Source organism: Pteropus vampyrus, unplaced genomic scaffold (assembly GCF_000151845.1).
Source record: "Pteropus vampyrus isolate Shadow unplaced genomic scaffold, Pvam_2.0 Scaffold28, whole genome shotgun sequence".
NCBI lineage: Eukaryota > Metazoa > Chordata > Mammalia > Chiroptera > Pteropodidae > Pteropus > Pteropus vampyrus.
The window spans coordinates 713,987-727,175 of NW_011888809.1; the positions used below are offsets into that span (position 1 = coordinate 713,987).

The following is a 13,189-nucleotide window of genomic DNA, read 5'->3' on the forward strand; positions in this document are numbered from 1 at the left end:
TTGCCATTGCAATCATCTCCCTCTGGTCTCCTTCCACCTTTTCCCTTCCAAGAAAAATTAATTCAGTTCCTGTTCCCCAGAAACACAGATTCTAAATTAGTGGAACTGAATTTGATACTTTTATTGAACAAATATGTTTTCTTTCTTTGCACTTGAACCAAGGCCCCCCCCCAACACACACACACACACTCACACTCACACATCACAGACACACACACACACGCATCACAGACACACACGCAGCTACAAGCTTAAGGGACCCTGGAAGCCTGCTGGGCAGTCAGAGTAATAAGGTCTTACCAGCCTGCGACCCCTGTGCAGTCACAAACCCTCTTTACCGTCTCCCCTAACCTGTCAAATGGGGCGCAGAACAATGAGAACCTGTTGCCGGGAGAGCCAAAGTGATGACAGAGGGACAGGTTGTAACTGGGGTGCCGAGTGCTACCTTATATAAGGACTGTTGACAAACAGGTTCTTGGCAGCTGGATGATGCAAAAGAATCTGGCTGGAAATGGTGAGAGGAGGAGCAGGGACCAGGTGGGGAGCCCAGGATGCTACACGAAAGGAACCATCCCTGTCCTCTGTCCTTTGTAGAAAAGAGCTTGGTAGGGGCTGTCTGAGACTGCAGGGGACTCTGAGAAAGAGCTTTCTGGGGACAAGGTTGGAAGCCATCTATGGGCCATCAATCGCAGGAAAAGCAGCGCTGGCTCTGAACCAGGAGAGCCAAGTTCCATTAAGTCTCATCCTGACTGCCACTAACTAAACTAGATGAGTGACCTTGGGCAAGTCACGAACCCCTCGGGGTCAGTACCAGGAATGGGTTGACCGTCCTGACTCCCCTCCAACTCTGACATCCCGAGAGACCCTGGGGTACTCTGGATCCTGCGGGTAGCACCCATGGGAAACAACTCTCTGGGAGCTCTGGGTAGCCAAGAGGGCAGCCGTGGCTCCGGCAGTGCTGAGCAGGTTCTTCTCAGCCCCACAAGAGCGGCCAAGATGTGGATGAAGCTCCTGTTCAGCCCTGGCCATCCCACCCATACAAAGCTGGAGCTTCACAGCATCCTGGGGCCAGGGCGGGTGTCACTTACTCTCAGGGTTCCCCATACCCTCTCCCCAACTCCGCCCCCGCTGTCGGTATTGCAGAGAAGGAAGGAATCGCCAACCCATGAGTGCTTTGCTCTCAGAAGCACAAAATCAGGGCTCTGGGCCCTTGCATGTCAGTATACATCTGCCTTAGTCTCCAAAGAGAGACTCAGAACACACGTGCACATACAAGCACAAGTGCTCATGTCTGCACACACTCACACGCACATATATTATCCCTCTGTGTGAGTGTGAGGCCGGAAGCTGCTGCACACAGGGCTGGTTTCTGGATTCTGCTGCTGACGTGACTCTAGGAGCCACACCTCAGAGAGGACAAAGAAAAGAGCCCCACTTTCCTCTTGCGGCCGCACTCCAGAGATTCGGGGCTCTCCTGTGAATTCCCTGTATTCTCAGACTCTCCTTCGCATTTTCTCCACCCGCCTGGCCCTCCTGCCCGCCATGGCCCACCTCCTTCTGCCCGACCCTCCTGGTGTCCCTGGGAATGTAGGGGCTCCTGCTGGGCTCCTCTCTGCTAGGCCTCATCTTGGGGGATCAGTGGGGAGACACTTTTCTTATTCTGCTTAAGGATCGTTCTTCCGCTCCAGAGGAAGCCAGATACCTCCCTCCTTTGCCGGGGGCCGGAGGACAGCGGGGCAGGTGTGCATGGCTGGGGGCTCTAACAGACGAGCATGGAGTGTATGCCCTGGGGTGTACATAGACATGGGTATATGGGGTCAGCACACTCAGCCTCACCCCTAGAGTGCTGCTTTACCAGTTCCCATGTCCCCCTCACACCCCCCTGCACCCTTCACCAGGCCGAGCTCCAGACGTGTCACAGCTCCCCAGCAGCCCAGAGGAGCCAAGGTCAGGGCCATGCTGGGACTCGGTGTGAAGCAGTGCTCAGGAGACTCCTCCCAAACCCAGCCATTTCACCTGAGGTTGCAGTCCCCCCCATCCCCCACCTAGGACTGAGTGCTCAAGGAGGCTTGGCACCGTGAAGCACTTGCATCCCAGCAAACCCTAGAGTTCCCCAGAGGCCGCCATTCTGATCCTCTGCCCTGTGGCTGCTCTTAACCGTGCACAGGGAGCTGTGGGGATGGGAGCGTGAGGGAGGGGTGGCGTGAAACCGAGGCCAAGACACTGGGGCTCACAGGGAGGGAACACTGCCTGAGGTACAGAACTTACCTGGCCAGACTGAGACACTAAAAACACAGTGTGGACTCTAGGAGGAAAGCTAGGCCCATCCAGGGCTTCATGGAGAGGTCCCCTAGCAACAAGGACCGCCATGAGGTCAAATCCCACCCCCAGTGCTTGCGGCTGAGTGACTGGGGGTAATAATAATTTCGAGCTCATAAGATGGATGGATGCGATATGTCAAAGCATGTCAGAGTGCTCGGCACACGCCTTGCGGTCATTATTGCTCATGTTGGTTGTAGTCACAATAGTGGATGTCGTGAAATCATGAGAATATTTATTTTTTTCACAGAGAGCCTTCTTCCTTTTCCCAATTTCCACCACTCAGGGTCTACACCTGTGTATGACCCTTCGTCAGTCCAGTAGGCTGGATTGTTTGAGAAGCGGACAGGCAGATGTATCGAGGCGTATGTGCCGCGTGTCCAGGTTGAGGGTACATGCTGTGCTCCGGCTGCCGTGTGCTGAGAAGCACCCTCTGGGCCAGCCTGACACTTCTCTGTGATTTCAGAGCAAAACCCAAAGGGAAAGAGAAAAAGATCATATTTTATCCTTCAGCTTCACAAAACCCACCTTCCCGCCCCGCCCTTGCCCACCGCCAGGAGATACACTTCCCATATTGGTTCCTCTACTGCAAACGTTCTCAAACTCTTTAGGGTCACAGCATTCTTTAAAAACAATGAACAAATAAACGAACTTCCTTCAAAACCTGGATCGATAATTCAGAGAGGCAGCCCTGCCTGGATTAACATGAGGCTGGGGCCAGTAAATCTCCTATTTGGCCCCCATTCTCAAAAGCTCGTTGGAGCCCCAGCTCCACTGAAGCAAATCCCACACAGCACTCAGGGGGTCTCAGTGGGGGCCCACGCCAGACCAGCAGCAGGACCAGCTGGGTCTGGGGCCAGAGCAGGGCTACTGAGACAGTCTCTCCCCTTCCCTATTCTCTGGCCGCTTTCGGCAGCCAGAGACCTGGCTAATGTTAACTTGTTGGAAAAGAATTCCAGACTGACCAGGATGACTGGCCATAGCTGGACTTCAGCTGTCACCTCTCTAGGACTTTGGGTCCTGAATTGTTGGGACAGGGAGTCATGTCTACCCGGGCAAGTTCTGTGCCAGGACAAAGTGTGAGGAGGAAAAAATTTGCTGATTGTTATTCATTTTCTTTTCTTCATCCTTATGGCCACAGCATCAGGGAAGCATTGACAGGATATTCCAGAAGGGTTTTCTGAAAACCTCCTTAAATTGGGAAAAGAGTACTGTTCTGGCTCTTTGCTAAGCTCGCTGACTTTTGCACACTCAGAACCTCCCTGGCCCACCTTTGTTCTCAGAATCCCTCAGAGCCTGGGAGCCCCCCATCCTCCTCCATTGGAGGGGATTGAGGGAGGAGGTGGGGAGGCGTAGGATAGTCCCTGCCTGGACAATGGCCAGGTTCATCTAACCTTGCGTCATCCCCGAGGTACTTGTGACCCACATTTGGAAATCAGCAGACCCTGGCCTGGGTGTGGAGATGAACTGATACCCTGAGGCCTCCTCCCTCAGCAGAGCTCTGGGTTCTCCTGGGCTTGGGGCTGAGATAGTGGTCATCCAGCCCACTCCTGAGTCCCTCCCCAAGAAATGGACCATAGCCCCACACCCCTCTCCCAGGCCTATCAGGTCCCCTCCTGCTGGCTCGCTGAAGCGAGAGGCTGTGGGGCGAGGAATCCTTGGGATGAGGAGGCCCCTGGGGAGCGTGGGGTCTGCAGGGCCAGGGGCTAAGTCTGCAAGCGTCTCTGGTCCACACCATGTCACATACATCTCCTTGTCTCCTCATTTCTTCCCCCTACTCAGCAAAGGCAGAGAGAAGACCAAGGGACGCAGAGATGGCGAGCACAAGTAGGTGTCCCAGGCCAGGGCCGAGCCCACGGGGCTCAAAGAGTCCTCACCACAGGGTGTGGACCTCGGGATGGCCCACGTCAGAGGGCTTAGGTACGGGCTGTCCTGGTGAAGCCAGCACCATGGGATTGCAGGGCAATGGCGGTCTCTCCACCTGGGGGCTGAGGGACAGGGAGGTGCTGGGGGCGGGGGCAGGTGGCTGAGCCTTACAGTTTCCGCTCCCTCCTCCCTCCTTTCAGTGTCTCGCTGCTTCCTCCACTTCCCTGTTCGGCTCCCCACTCCCGCGGGTCAGGCCCTCAGGGGTCCCTGTGAGGGAGGGTGTGACTGAAGTCAAAGGAGTTGGGGAGGCCGAAGGAGCCCATGACCACTCCCCTCACCCCCAGAGATTCAAGGCGGGTCTGAACGGATGGACATGCAGCCCTGGAGGCCCAAAGAGGACACTGAGTGGCCAAGGGGGTATGGCTGGAACAGAAAGCCCCAGGAAGCTCAGGAGGGATGACCATTCCCTGGTGGTCCTCACCATCTTCGTTCCCTCGGAGGCTTCCTGGGGGAGGGAGAGATCAGGCACGGTCTGGGAGAGGAGAGCGGGAGGGGACTCCAGATGAGAGGGCCGAACACAAGGGGCAGGAAAGGCTCCAGGCTCCAGGGTTAATGTGTGTCTCCCAGGCTCCTGCAGAAACCTGTGTCCTCTCAAGGAATCTCTAGCATCACAGGGAATTCACAAGGCACTCGGAGTCCACTGACCATGCTGGAGGGGTCTCTCTCCAACACCTTTTCTGACAGACAGCAAACCTGAGTCCCGGAGAGGAGAAGCGATGTGCCCCAGACCCGGGGCAGAGCTGAGACGAAAACACAGGGATTTAACTTCTGACCAGTCTGCAATAGACCCAGGGAGTTTAGGGCATCTGACTATACCCTAAATTAAATTTAATTCTTCAAACACACCAATGAGAGCTAAAAAGCCAGGAATGAGGTCTGTTTTCAAGACAGAGAAACTGATCCCCCAAGATGTTAAGAGATTTGCCCCAAACTGTGGTCCCAGTAAGCTAAAAATTAGCAGACATGGAGGTATCATGAGGACAGCAGGATTGTGTGTATAGGGGTCCAAAGTGATCAATACTGGTGTGGGCTTGGGGTATCTGCTTCCATTAAAAACACTGGGGGACTCAACTTCATTCCTTACTTTCACAAAAGCATATCAAATTCCAATTCTCACAAGTTACACACGAGCAAAAGCCTGACAACAAGGCGACAACCCCGTATGGGGAGCACTCAGGCCCAGAGACCTGAAGGGCTGGAATTTGCCAGGATCCGAGCAAGGAAGGATGCCTCAGGCTCAGCATGTGCCAGGCTTGGAGAAGGAGCCAGGGAGCAGAATCCTAAGGGTGTGGGAGATGATGGCAGACACTGAGCTGGGGGTCCCGTTTAGGGAGAGGGTTTAGGTAGTTGGATTTCTGTATGGATGCTTAGATGTAAAAGACCCATATGAGACACAAATGACTTATCCATCCCCCAGGCTCCCTGTCTGACAGATGTGATGCTCTTTAAGGCCCTTCTTCATTTCCAGCTCCCCAGTGTCCTGGGCTCCTTGGGATTCAGACTGGCTTCATCCCTTGACTGGCCCCAGCTGGACTAAGAAGTGCCCCACAGTGCAAGCATGCAGTGGGACCACAGTAAATGCTGGTTCCCTAGTACTACATTCTAATCTCTTCCCATTTCCAATTAACATATGAGATAAAGTAGACTGGCATTTATTATTCTAATTTAATGTGTAGAGCATTGTGACAATTGAAAGGGTAGAGAAGATTTTAAGAGGAGATTCAACAAGTTGAAACTGTTTAACCTGGAGTAGAAATGGTGTGGAAACTGGTTTTAAATCTCTGCAAGGTTATTGTGTAGCAAAACTCGTTAGTTTCTAACTCTGCTGAGGAGAAATAAGTGGAAATAGGTATAAGTTGCAGTGGGGAAAACTTAAGAATGGATCCATGCAGGTACTCTTGCCCCCTGTGAGTACATGAGATTCTGGGATAGGTTGCTTTAGGAGATGGGAAATCTATTTCCATGATGTTGTTTGCTTGAGATTTGCAAGGGGTTGGACCACTAGGGAGAGCTGAGGATCCAGCTCCCCTGGCAAATGTGGGGATCAGTACACAAGGGCCCCCCAGCTTGCTGGTATGGCAAGGCGCATGTGCAAACAGGCCATTTTGGAGACAGGTTCTTGTGTGAAGGGTCAACCTGTCCTGCCCAGATGTGGGAAGTAATAGAAACTAACTGAAATTCAGCACACTTTGAAAGACTACTGTAAAGGCTACAGTTATTAAATTACTTGTACTTAGGGCATGGAAAATAAGAGAAATAAGTCCATCAAGGGGCACTTGGGGAATATTTCCCCCAAGTTTTGAAAATTTGGCCATTTAAACAATGCAGAGAAGAGCACCAGGTTCTATTTCTGTCAAGTAGAAGTTTGTTTCTCCTGATCACTTGAGGTCCGAGCTAATGAGCCTAGACAGTCCCACTGAAGGCAGTCAAGGGCAGAAGCCCTGGGCAGCCATGGCCAGCTGTTCACTTCCAGTCATGCCCTTCTAAGTCACAATATGCAGACTAATACACAGAGACCAAACTAGTGAGACCCAGCTCATGACATTTAGTCTGGCTGATGTCCCCAGTCATCGTGAATACCAAGCTCTCCCCTAAGACCCCAAGTGCATCGCCCAAACACAGTAACATCCTTCTAAATCTAAGCCATGGAATCAGCAAAGAAACAAATGCAAAAAGAGTTTACAATGAGTGAAATAAGCTTAAAATCTTTTCTTTAGTGAGAAATTGCTGTCTGAACTCTAGGTACGTAGAATTCTGACTTTGATGAATCCAGGAATGGAGAAGCCCAAATGTGACCATAAATCCTCAGAAGGTCCTAGAGGCTCCTGCTTCTCCTGCTTTCTTGCAGCCATGAATGAGGAGCCACTAGGTTGCAAAGTAGTTTTTTAATGAGCTAATTATTGTCTTGTTTTCTTTGTCTGTTTCTCACTATATTATATCTTTAGTAATTGGAGAACTCAACTAAACCAAATGCAGAATTTTATTTTAAAATAAAACAACCCTCAGGTTACCAGTAACCTAATCCACAATTTGCATTTTAAAAATCTATAAGTCTACAAGAGGATAATCTCCAAATTTTCCTGATTAAGTTAACATTTATGTCAAAAAAAAAATAACCTTTACTCTTTGTCAAGAGAAGCAAGCATGCTGCTTTTCTGGGAACTGGTGCTGCGATAGGCCAAAGAGATTTCTTCTATAGTGGACTTCTGATGCATCATCAATCGGAAAATGACAAAGGGCAGTGATAGTGGATGACATCACACTCTATTGCCCACAGTTCAGATGAATTGAAGAGCAAGTTTAGGAGAAACAAGCAGGCACAGAGCCTATAGTAAGAATTCTGGAAATTACATTCACCCTACACATTCTGCATTTGTCATAAAGGGACAAATCATCGTTTCGAGATATTCCTAGGACCCAGGAATACCTCCAGTGAACCTGCCCCACTTGAGGTGGTTAAAATTATGCAAGATCTGGGGAGATGAGGTTCATCTTTGAATTGCTTCAGGGTATAGTAGAGACTGGTTAGACCGGTTACATAAGTATAGTTTATTTATCAATCTTTACTTACAAATATGTTCGTTTTAAGGAATAAAGTGACTTTTAAATTCAAGGGCCATAGGTACCCAAAGTAAGCCCAGGCCCTTTTCCACTTGGATGGGTCCTTTGGACCATTGTCAGAGAGCCACGATTCTCTGCTCCCCGCACCTCTGGGCGTCCGGCTGCAAGGCCAGATCCTGTCACAGGATGTTGAGCAGCCTGCTTCTCCAAGCAGGGTCTGCTTCTGACTTGACCTGTCTCAGAGCACCTTCCAGGGGGTCATGAGAGCAAGAGCAGGCATGGGATGAGGAGCTGTGTGGCTGGAGCAAGCTGCATGCGATGGTATCGTGTAGGTCACGCATGGAGTGGAGCTGGGGACTCTAAAGATGGCATGGCTCAGGAATGGCCAAAAAGTGACTGTACGAAGTCAAGCACAGGATCCTCCAGGAAACTCCTGGGTAATCCAGGAGAGCAGCAAGGCTGGAAGGAAAGGAATCCCAACACTGAGACAGGAAGTAGAGTGCCACACTAGTGGCACCCCTACTTTTAAGGCCACTAGGCAGGGAGAAATCCCACTAGGTGGTTCAGTGTAATCCAGGCAGGATGGTCCCTTTCTCACCATCACACAGTTGTTTCTAATGAGTTCATTGATCTGTTCAATGTTATGTCATCAATAATTTAATATTTATAGTAGTCTCTTCCAAAATATGTGTAGATGCTTAGATTATTTTTGAATGAGCAGCCCCTTTTTTTGTAAACAGGAGCATGGTCTGTGGGGCTCTTCACAGATGACATTTCCATACACAAATTGTGCTAACAGATGGCCCACACCTATACGTACCAGTGCAGGCCCTGGGGACTTTTTGCCAAAGTTCTAAATGGTCAAGATGATGGGATTCACACTCAAGAGAAGTGCAATGTCACAGCATCGAGGACGCCATGGAAGCATTGTTGGCCTTGGAGACGGGTGCTTTGTGCTTCCATCCCAACTCTCTGAGCCTCAGATTTTATAGACTGAATGAGAAGCATATGTCCCTTCCTGGATTGCTATGAAGATGAAATGAGCGAACATCTGGAAAAGTCTTTAGCCCACAGTAGTTGGTCAAGAAAGATTATGTAACCTTTTTTTTTTTTTTTGCTGTTTTATATATATCCCCTTATTAGAAGGGAGAAACTTAAAAATAATTCCAAAGGCATCCGTTTTCTTTTTTTAGAGCATCTTTCTTTCCCTTCTTCCCATTATTACGTCTCAGACACCACGATGCTGCAAAGTGCAGACAGATCAGTATCATCCGAGCCTTTTTTCACCCACCTCATGCCTTCTTAGAAAATCATGAACGTGCCAGTGCTTCTTAAACTGAGCTGGTGCCACATGAGAGAGATGGTTCTTGGTTGCTCTTTCATTGGGATACGGACACATACCCCTCCATGTCTTGCCCAGAGTATGAAGGGTAAAGAAAAGGGCTAGGTAGGATAGGGACAGGTTTGGGGGATGAAATTGGCTCCCCGACCCCAAATAGAGGGGCTTGAGCTTTCTAGGCCATCTCTACAAGGACAGATCTCACATTACCCTAATCTCACATTACCCGGCATAAAGGACAAGGGTCTTGGGAACCATAGTCAAGCCTCCACAGGAATATGCATGACCCAAAGATGGGTACATTCTGCTGTTACGAGCTCAGGGTTGGAGCCTGCACCTCGTCCCACTTAAGCCTACAGGATGACAGGGCCACACCCAGGAGGAGGGATAATGGGAAGTAGAGAGAGTCAGGTATCCAGCTCATGCAATATTAATGGGGTAATGGAATACTGCACTTTACCCCCTGCTGATCCTACTCCTGGTCCCTCCTGGCACAAGGGATTACAGGTTCGGCTGCAGGGACATCACTGAAGGAACAGTGAGGACCCCTGCCCCCTTCCTTCAACCCCCCTGACTGCAGGGCCCTTCACTTGAGGGCACAAAGCCACATCAAGCCAGAAGAAGAGGTAGGAACTATGGAGTCTGCCATACGTTCCTGGGGGTTGGTGGAAGCGGGGATTCTGCAGTGAGAGGGAACAGGCAGAAGGAGCCTTTTTAAAGCTAAGACCCAAGATAGAAGAGAAAAAGCCTATTTCCTCCTTTTCGCTGGAGACCAAGAAGAATCCCAGGGCCCAGAGAGGTTGGGAAAGACAGGACAGGCTTTGAGCACCGGGGCCACCTGAGAACTGAGCAGCTAGTTTGGGCGACATTCTCCAGCCCCTCCTTGGCCTCTGTCCCTCTGTATCCTGTTCCCGACATTCTGTTCTGATGCTTTGTCTCCGGTAGCTGGCTTTCTTTCCACCCAGCTGAAGTGGGGTCAGAAACAGGGAGGAAGAGCTTCGGGGGCATTGGCAAAGTTTGGAGCTCTGAGACTGGACTGAGCGGAGCTGAGATCAGCCCAGACTCCCCAGGGCCTCCGGTTCAAACGGCTCTTTCCAGCGGAAGGCCTCCTTCTTGGTGGCTGGGGTCCTGACCTGCTCCTCAGTGGTGTGAAGGCATGGGGAAGGACGAAATGTGGGGTTTACTCTACCCTAATCCCACCTCATGGCTCCCGGTATGGAAAGTTTGGCCCCCAAGCTATCTCGAGGCCAGTAGATGAAGGGTTGGGGTTTGGATCTCCCGTTCCCTCTCGGGGTTTGGTCTTTTGTGTTTGTGTGTTTTCCTCCTTGGATCCATCACCCTCCACCTGCTTATTCTGGCGGCCCCTCTCACAGAGCCGGGAGGAGCGTGTTTTCTGCGATGAAGCTGGGCAAGAACCGGCCGCACAAGGAGGAACCCCAAAGACAAGGTATGAACGTGCGCCCCTGCTCACGGTCCAGTGCGACCCCTCGGGTGCTCCTGGACTACCTCTCCACACCAGACAGGGACCAAACCCCTCCCCTCCGCCGGCAGCGCCCCAACAGGCTCTCCTGCGATTGGCTGACGGAGCCACCTTGGCGGAGCCCGGCCTCCCATTGGCTGGCGGTGGAGCCGGGTCCTGACCGAGGTCCTTGGGGAGGGGGCGCTGGGAGGACTGAGGGTGGAACCTGCCTAGAGCTCGGCCTCCAGCTCAGCGGGCCTGTTTGTTTATAACAGGCTCCTCCTGCCCTCTTTGCTCCCATTCTTTTTTTTCTCCATAGGGAAGCCTAGAGAATTTTAATTAGACAAGGGAGTCACAAAGATCGAAACTCGTTTGGCCAATTCCTTATATCTGGGGGAAAAATCTGAGACTAGAGAATGCTTTTCCCTAAGCCATCTCGCCCGGCTTCAGGGAAGGTGGGGGAAGGGATAGGAAAGGCAGAGAGAACCGTAGGAAGCTGCAGTGGCCTGTGTCACTGGTCCCTCTGGAGCAGCGGGCTGAGGAAGGAGCAAGACAGTTGTTAACGAGAGGTCAAGGAGGGCAAGGAAGACAGGAGAAAATGCAACGGATAAGGGAGATGCGTGTAGCTTTCTGACCCAGGTCCCACTGATCACTGTGCCACCCTCAGGGCTCCTGAGTGCCCTCCCCAGCATCCACTGTGTGGCCCACTGGCCTTGGAATCTCTCTCCCTCCCTCTTGCCTCCGTGCCAATTCCAGCTGTGCCCTTCTCCAACTTTGGATAGCTTCTCAGAACTGTTATTTCTTCATCTCATTGGTACTGATGTGTACCACAACCTGGTACACATCAGTACCAGGTTAGGTTCTGAATTCCATCAGCTATTTTACATGGATAAGTTTCTCCCTAAGGCAGGGTGTGTCTATGAGGACTAGAGATATGTGTATAAAGAACCTGGTATTATGCTCCACATGTGGTAGCCATTTAATAAACACTAGCTATCGTTACAAGAAGTCCATAACTATGCATTTTTTATCCCCTACCTACTTCCATGAATGATATTCAGTGCTAATGTAATATACGATAGAAGAGTTATATCCAACTAAAATTTAAAAAGCAAGACCAGATATAATTAAAATCAAAGATCAAGATTAGGTAGGAAACACTGTACATATACAGGCCAAAACATTCTTAGCAGATGCTACCAGGTAAATATTGAATTTGATGGTTAGCTTCCTGGATGCCAAAGGAAAAAGAGAAAGATCCTCACTATCCACGGTCCAGCCCTCCTAATCAGCCTTTCTTCTTCCCCAGATGAACCAGCGGTGCTGGAGATGGAGGACCTTGACCGCCTGGCCATTAGACTGGGGGATGGGCTGGATCCCGACTCCGTGTCTCTAGCCTCGGTCACGGCTCTCACCACCAATGTCTCCAACAAGCGGTGAGTGGGTAGAAGCTCCACATGCCCAATTGCCTGCACCCGTAAAGAGCTTCATCCTAACCCTATCCCTGCCTTCTTCTCCTGGATGTCTCTCTCACCTCTCTCCCTGCAAACGCAGAGTGCAGCAGTTGCGGGCCTGTCCCCAAATCACCAAACACCTCCAGGCCCAGGGATATCCCAGAGCTGCCCAACCCATATTTGAACCTGCTGACTTAATATCTGTTTCTCTGTTACTTCTCTGTTGGGGCCTCTGAGAACGAATCCCCATTCTGTCCGGCAGTTCTGGAGTGTTTGAAGACCACAACGCTGTCCTTCTGACCTTCTCCAAAGTCTAATCATTGCCAGCGCCCTCCTCCTCCCCTACAAACAATCCCCCTTACACCAGGCCTGACAGTTCATTCTTCTCTTCAGGTCCAAGCCAGATATTAAGATGGAGCCAAGTGCTGGGCGGCCCATGGATTACCAGGTAGGGGGGCAACTAGAGACCTCATGCCTTTCAGACGGCTCTAGTGGTGAGGTGGGGGTCGGAGTGGGGGTGCTCTGGCCTATGTGTATTATAGACTCTGTGGAGGCATGGATCTGGGGATCATAGAGTACCATAAGCTGAATAAGTTTTAAAAAAATAAGGTTATTCTTAGAGTCACACATGGAAGTGTCATAAATAGAGAGGTACAAACCCAAAACAGAGCTTGAGAACTCTGTCGATGCTGGTCAAAGCCCTCCCAGGATTTCGTGTCCAGCAGTGGACTTCATAAAGTACTGGAAAAATCATAGAGACCAAGGAGCACCACCCCCCACCCCCAGAATTTCCAACAGTTAAAATAAGAGCCTCTGAAGAAAGGTATTTTGGTGTATTTTTTAAATTGCTGTTTTGTATTATTTTAATGCTGAAGTAATGTCAATCCTGATGATCTATAGATGGTGAGAATGTGGGTGGTTCTTTTTTCTTCTTTTTGTTTCTCTGTATTTTTTCTGAAATTAACAATTTCTTTTTTGTTTGTATGTTTCTAAAAACCGGAGGCAAAATGGCTGAGATAGGGAGAGATTTGCAGCTGTAGGATTGTTAACGTGGCCACAGTGCAAGCAGGATGGGTCATAGGCATAAATGGTCTCTGCCGGCGCAGGGCCATACAAGGCCACTGGACCCCA

General features: G+C 50.5%; 1 protein-coding gene across 4 annotated transcripts in view; it reads left to right on the top strand.

The window, feature by feature from the left end:
* Positions 1 to 13,189, top strand: part of OTOF (otoferlin) — a 93,248-nt gene that overhangs the window by 41,003 nt on the left and 39,056 nt on the right. For 3 of the 4 annotated variants that reach the window (XM_011356521.1, XM_011356520.1, XM_011356523.1), the window contains exons 6-8: positions 10,519 to 10,592; positions 11,914 to 12,040; positions 12,452 to 12,506. In XM_011356521.1, the coding sequence (XP_011354823.1) occupies positions 10,519 to 10,592; positions 11,914 to 12,040; positions 12,452 to 12,506 (256 nt within the window). Of the gene's footprint in view, positions 1 to 4,101; positions 4,147 to 10,518; positions 10,593 to 11,913; positions 12,041 to 12,451; positions 12,507 to 13,189 lie in introns of all 4 variants that reach the window. The other variant, XM_011356522.1, reaches the window with a different exon arrangement.